Source organism: Gobio gobio (assembly GCF_949357685.1).
Source record: "Gobio gobio genome assembly, chromosome: 10".
In the NCBI taxonomy this organism is placed as follows: Eukaryota; Metazoa; Chordata; class Actinopteri; order Cypriniformes; family Gobionidae; genus Gobio; species Gobio gobio.
The window spans coordinates 12402901-12409351 of record NC_137116.1 but is presented as its reverse complement, the minus strand read 5'-3'; the positions used below and the strand labels follow the sequence as shown (position 1 = coordinate 12409351).

The window sequence follows — 6451 nt, the reverse complement described above, 5'->3', positions numbered from 1 at the left end:
TGGCTATTTATTATGTATGCACCATATAAAATGATAAAACAATGCACATTTTTTAATAAATGCATAAATGTCACAATTATTATTATATAATATGACTCACTGTATACATTTTTTTTGTTTCTTATATTATATTGCTTATATTATGGCTATTTATTATGTATACACCATACAAAATTATTAAAAAAAATATGCAATTTTTAATAAATGCACAAATGTCACAATTATTACTATTATATATGACTCACTGTAAAAAAAATTGTTGTGTAATGCTTATTTTATGGGTATTTATTACATATACACAAAATTATAAAAAAATAGACAATTTCTAATAAATGTCTAATGTTTTATTATATATGACTCACTATAAACATTTGTTTGCTTATATTGTATTATATTGCCTATATCATGGCTATTTATTATATATGCACTGTACAAAATCATAAATTATAATACACATTTTCTAATAAATGAATACATTTCAACATTTTTACTCATTTTGTAAAAAAAGGTAACACTTATTTTACAGTGTCCTTGTTGTTACTTGAACTACACTCTAAAAAATGCTGGGTTAAAAATAACCCAAGTTGGGTTGAAAATGGACTGACCCAACAATTGGGTTGTTTTAACCCAGCTGTTGGGTTAAATGTTTGCTTAAAACAACCCAATCGCTGGGTTAAAACAGCCCAATTGCTAGGTTAAAACAACCCCAATTGCTGGGTTAGTCCATTTTCAACCCAACCTGGGTTATTTTTAACCCCGCATTTTTTAGAGTGTAACCATAGTGATATCAGTAAATTATGCATAATTACATGCAACTAACCCTCAACCAAACCCTAATCCTATAGTAAGTACATGTTGTTAATTATTATTAGCCTACTCAGTACTTAAATATATAGGCTAATTACACTGTAACAATGACACTGTAAAATAAAGAGTAACCAAAAATTGTTTCTTAAACTTAAAAAAGTAAGTGAACGTGCTCCCTTAAAAGTTTAGTCAACTTGAAATGTGAAGTTACACTTACTTTTTTAAAGTTGAAACTAAATTAGGTTACATTTTAAGTATAAATGAATGCAACAATTGCGCATGTTAATGTTTACAGTGCATTCTTTTCAAACACGATGCAATGTTGTACTCTATATAACTGAAATAAAACGCTATAGTGATAGTATTTTGGGCATAATCGGTGCAAATATCAGCTTGATAACCAAAATGCTGGAGCCTAGACAAACAGCTCCGTGTGTTCTGACACACAGCCCGGGTCTGAACTCAAACCAAACCCTCAAGCCATAAATAAATCCGCGGTGTTCTCGTCTTACCTCCCGAAACAAGTGCGCTTTACTCCGCGTCCTCTCCAATGCGCGCCTTAATCCAAAGGGTCTGTAATGAAGCGTCTCCGCGGGTCTCCTGTGGGTCTCCTGTGGGTCTCCTGTGCGTCTCCTGTGGGTCTCTGGGTCTGAGCTCGGGAATCTCGGGATATTTATTCCGGAGGTGATGATGCTCAAGCGGGGCGGGGAGAGGGACAGTCCCACACACACCGGCGGAACCGATAAGTGTGTTACATCCGTGACTAATGACATATATCAGTGATGTAATACTGTTACTGAAGTATGTGGACACTTAGAAACCGATGACAACATCTAAGAAACGCTCAGATATCCTCCTGGGACCCACGCATAGACTTTTGTCCACTGTAGTGGACATTATATTTGAGTGAATTTCTCAGACATCATAACATGTCACATGTCACAGTCTGGATGTCCTGTTTAGAGCACATTCGGGGCTTTGCTGAGAGACCAAATGTTTGGAGGTTTCACCAGGACAACAACTTCTTCTTGGTCTTTAAAAATGGCTGACATTAATGCTTAGCACTCTTATGGAAATATGATAACATTTTTTAATTACACTCTAAAAAATGCTGGGTTAAAAATAACCTAAGTTGGGTTGAAAATGGACTAACCCAGCGATTGGGTTGTTTTAACCCAGCGATTGGGTTGTTTTAAGCAAACATTTAACCCAACCGCTGGGTCAAAACAACCCAATTGCTGGGTTAGTCCCTATTCAACCCAACTTGGGTTATTTTTAACCCAGCATTTTTTAGAGTGTATAATTTAAATCGGATTAATTTTCAAATTGTTTGTTAAAAATCAACATCTCAGGAAAATGTTATGGGGTTTCTAATCAAAATATTACTTTCTGTTACAAAACAGGGCATTGATTTCATAAATGACCACTGTAGAGGACGCCAGGACTCAAATCATGTTTATCAGGCATTTTGGAGACATAACAAGTGAATAGGGGAAGAAATTGCATATCAATATTCATATGAAATATTAGATATTATTTTGAAAATGTTGCCAATTATTACTCCCATTATTACACTTATTTTTTCATTACATGTTGCACCAAGAACACATTAATATGCAAATTAGATGCAGTGTATAGATACATTGTATTGAATGGGAAAATCCAATTTTACCCACATATTTGATAAAGTAAAATGGTACATCAATGCATTTCATTATATCTTTCATAACATAGTTCAGAATCATCTTTAAACAAAGATTGTTTTAAAAAAAAATCCTGAAACCTAAAAATGTATTGGTGAATTAAAAATAAATCCCATTGTTTTTGCCTATACATGTAATTTTCATGTCATTTAATTTTTTTAACAACTGAGTCCTGTCAACTACAGAGGACATATCATAACATATGAATAAAATATATAGTTTTTCAAAAATGTTTTTTTTTTTCCATTTGTTTCTTATGCTCTAAACAATGTAATGACATAAAAATACTAAATTCAAAACCCTTTTTTTTCTGGGTCCCAGGTGGATATTGTATAGAAAGATAGCAATAACACTTCAGTTCGTTTGGTTTGAAGTGATTAAAGACTATAATACAAATAATGTAGCTAAAGAAATGTGAACTTCTGTTTCTGATCACAGAACATATCCTTATATTTCCTCAGTCTGTCAGAGTGTTTAAGACTTTGTGCTTCACTCAGCTGAACATTAAGACAGCAAATTAAAAGAGTAAATGACCTCGGGCGCCTGTGCTGTTAACCACTGACCCTGGTGTATATTTAGCTTATTCCGCTATTATGTAGGCGTATATAAAGTGTGTGTTTTTGAGGGAAAAATCTTTGTGACGTCTCAGCTTGCATCACAGAATCAGGCGGATTCTAAAAAACATTGGTCTGGGTTTACAAGGAGACGAGAACTGAGAACGTAAGAGTTTAAGTGTCCTTTTCAGAAGAGGCTCACGTTAACTAGAGACGACGGCTTGGTTTCTTTTATTGATAAAGTGGCAGCGCGACTGTGTGTTAATAATGAGTAACTTACATTTCAGGCACAATATTGCCTGCTACTTCCAAACAAAGCCACAGCAGAACCGTTCCATGTTTCCTGATGCTGTTGCTAAGCGAATCGATTGTGTGAATGATGATTTCTGTCTGTCTAATTTATTTAAAAAAAAAAAAAAAAAAAATTGTTGTGTGTTCTGTGTTAGATTAACTGAGACTTGTTACAGCACTTGCATACTGTAGCCCTTGACCGTTCTAGTTGCTTCTTTTGCTCTCATTTGTAAGTCGCTTTGGATAAAAGCGTCTGCTAAATGACTAAATGTAAATGTAATGTAAATGATTCAATGACTCACTCACTTGTTTCATCCCCTGTTGTTAAGCGAATCAATTGTGTGGATGATTCAATGACTCACTTACTTGTTTCGTCCCCTGTTGTTAAACAAATCGATTGTGTGGATGATTCAATGACTCACTCACTTGTTTCATTCCTGCATAAAAATGTTGTTGAGAGAATCAGCTGTGTGGATGATTCAATGACTCACTCACTTGTTTCATCCCCTGTTGTTAAGCGAATCAATTGTGTGGATGATTCAATGACTCACTTACTTGTTTCGTCCCCTGTTGTTAAACAAATCGATTGTGTGGATGATTCAATGACTCACTCACTTGTTTCGTTCCTGCATAAAAACATTGTTGTTGAGGGAATCGATTGTGTGGATGATTCATTGACTCACACACTTGTTTCATTCCTGCATAAAAATGTTGTTGAGAGAATCAGCTGTGTGGATGATTCAATGACTCACTCACTTGTTTCATCCCCTGTTGTTAAGCGAATCAATTGTGTGGATGATTCAATGACTCACTTACTTGTTTCGTCCCCTGTTGTTAAACAAATCGATTGTGTGGATGATTCAATGACTCACTCACTTGTTTCGTTCCTGCATAAAAACATTGTTGTTGAGGGAATCGATTGTGTGGATGATTCATTGACTCACACACTTGTTTCATTCCTGCATAAAAATGTTGTTGAGAGAATCAGCTGTGTGGATGATTCAATGACTCACTCACTTGTTTCATCCCCTGTTGTTAAGCGAATCAATTGTGTGGATGATTCAATGACTCACTTACTTGTTTCGTCCCCTGTTGTTGAGGAATCGATTATGTGGATGATTCAATGACTCACTCACTTGTTTCGTCCCCTGTTGTTAAACGAATCAATTGTGTGAATGATTCAATGACTCGCTCACTTGTTTCGTTCCTGCATAAAAACATTGTTGTTGAGGGAATCGATTATGTGGATGATTCAATGACTCACTCACTTGTTTCATTCCTGCATAAAAATGTTGTTGAGCGAATCAGTTGTGTGGATGATTCAATGACTCACTCACTTGTTTAGTTCCTGCATAAAAACATTGTTGTTGAGGGAATCGATTGTGTGGATGATTCATTGACTCACACACTTGTTTCATTCCTGCATAAAAATGTTGTTGAGAGAATCAGCTGTGTGGATGATTCAATGACTCACTCACTTGTTTCGTTCCTGCATAAAAACATTGTTGTTGAGGGAATCGATTATGTGGATGATTCAATGACTCACTCACTTGTTTCATTCCTGCATAAAAATGTTGTTGAGCGAATCAGTTGTGTGGATGATTCAATGACTCACTCACTTGTTTCGTTCCTGCATAAAAACATTGTTGTTGAGGGAATCGATTATGTGGATGATTCAATGACTCACTCACTTGTTTCGTTCCTGCATAAAAACATTGTTGTTGAGGGAATCGATTATGTGGATGATTCAATGACTCACTCACTTGTTTCGTTCCTGCATAAAAACATTGTTGTTGAGGGAATCGATTATGTGGATGATTCAATGACTCACTCACTTTTCATTCCTGCATAAAAATGTTGTTGAGAGAATCAGCTGTGTGGATGATTCAATGACTCACTCACTTGTTTCGTTCCTGCATAAAAACATTGTTGTTGAGGGAATCGATTATGTGGATGATTCAATGACTCACTCACTTGTTTCATTCCTGCATAAAAATGTTGTTGAGCGAATCAGTTGTGTGGATGATTCAATGAATCACTCACTAGTTTCGTCCCCTGTTGTCGATTCAGCGGTTTGGATCGCCAAAATCACGTATTTCAGCAGTTTGACACGTGATCCGAATCATGATTCGACTCGCTGATTCATAACGCTTCGAAGCTTCATGATGCATTGTTTTGAAATCGGTCATCACTATATAAGTCGTTATTTAGGTTTTCTTTGCACACAAAAACTATTCTCGCCGCTTTATAAAGTTATTGTAGAACCTGCACTGTAGTGAGATGGACTTTGTAACGACGTCTTTAGTACCTTTTAAGGGTCTTGAGAGTGTAAAGTGCATTGTGCCAATGGAGGCCTTTCAGAGCCATCGAATTTCAGCTAAAATATCTTCATTTGTGTTCCGAAGATGAACAGAGGTCTTACGTGTGTCGAACGACATGAGGGTAAGTAATTAATGACATAATTTTCATTTTTGGGTGAACTAACCCTTTAAGAAAATTACAACAAATCAAAGGAAGCCAGGCTTCGAAGAAACAGAGAAAAACAAAACAGACACAAGGGTCCAAATCATTACCCAATACTCAGCTTGCGGCTGACAACAGGTAGCACTGGCTCAAGACTGAACAATAAAGCATGGCACAAACCCACTTAAATAGGGCAAAACCCAAAACACAGCTGTCACACATCAGGCATAATGAGTGGTAGTGTTCAGCAGGAGCCAGGGGAGAAGCGCCACCTGCCGACCAGGAGGAAAACAGCAGTCCTTACAGCATCACAAGCTATTTTTCATTGAGCCAACAATGCCAAATAGTATAAACTGGATTAGTAAACAACCTAGAGAAGTGAAATGCAGAAAAGAAGAGAAAGATAACTATATTTTATATATTATATTGCTCTTCGTGACAGTCTGTGTGTTGGTATTGAGTGACTCAAGCATGTTTATTATCTGTATAATTTTACACACAGATTATCTCCATGTATCATCAAGTATTGTGCACGTTAACAGGAAACTTCTGAGTAAACACATAACGAGAGCAGCTGGGGCGATTCAGGACCTGACATCTCAGCCATCTTCCTCAGCTAGTGACCAGAATGGA

General features: G+C 36.3%; 1 protein-coding gene across 2 annotated transcripts in view; it reads right to left on the bottom strand.

The window, feature by feature from the left end:
• The window catches only part of plat (plasminogen activator, tissue), a 37740-nt gene extending 36158 nt beyond the window's left edge, over positions 1 to 1582 (bottom strand). The window contains exon 1 of one of the 2 annotated variants that reach the window (XM_079827460.1): positions 1320 to 1582. In XM_079827460.1, the coding sequence (XP_079683586.1) occupies positions 1320 to 1580 (261 nt within the window). In that variant the 5' untranslated portion in view covers positions 1581 to 1582. The remainder of the gene's footprint in view (positions 1 to 1319) is intronic. The other variant, XM_079827461.1, reaches the window with a different exon arrangement.
• Between the last annotated feature and the right edge of the window lie 4869 nt (positions 1583 to 6451).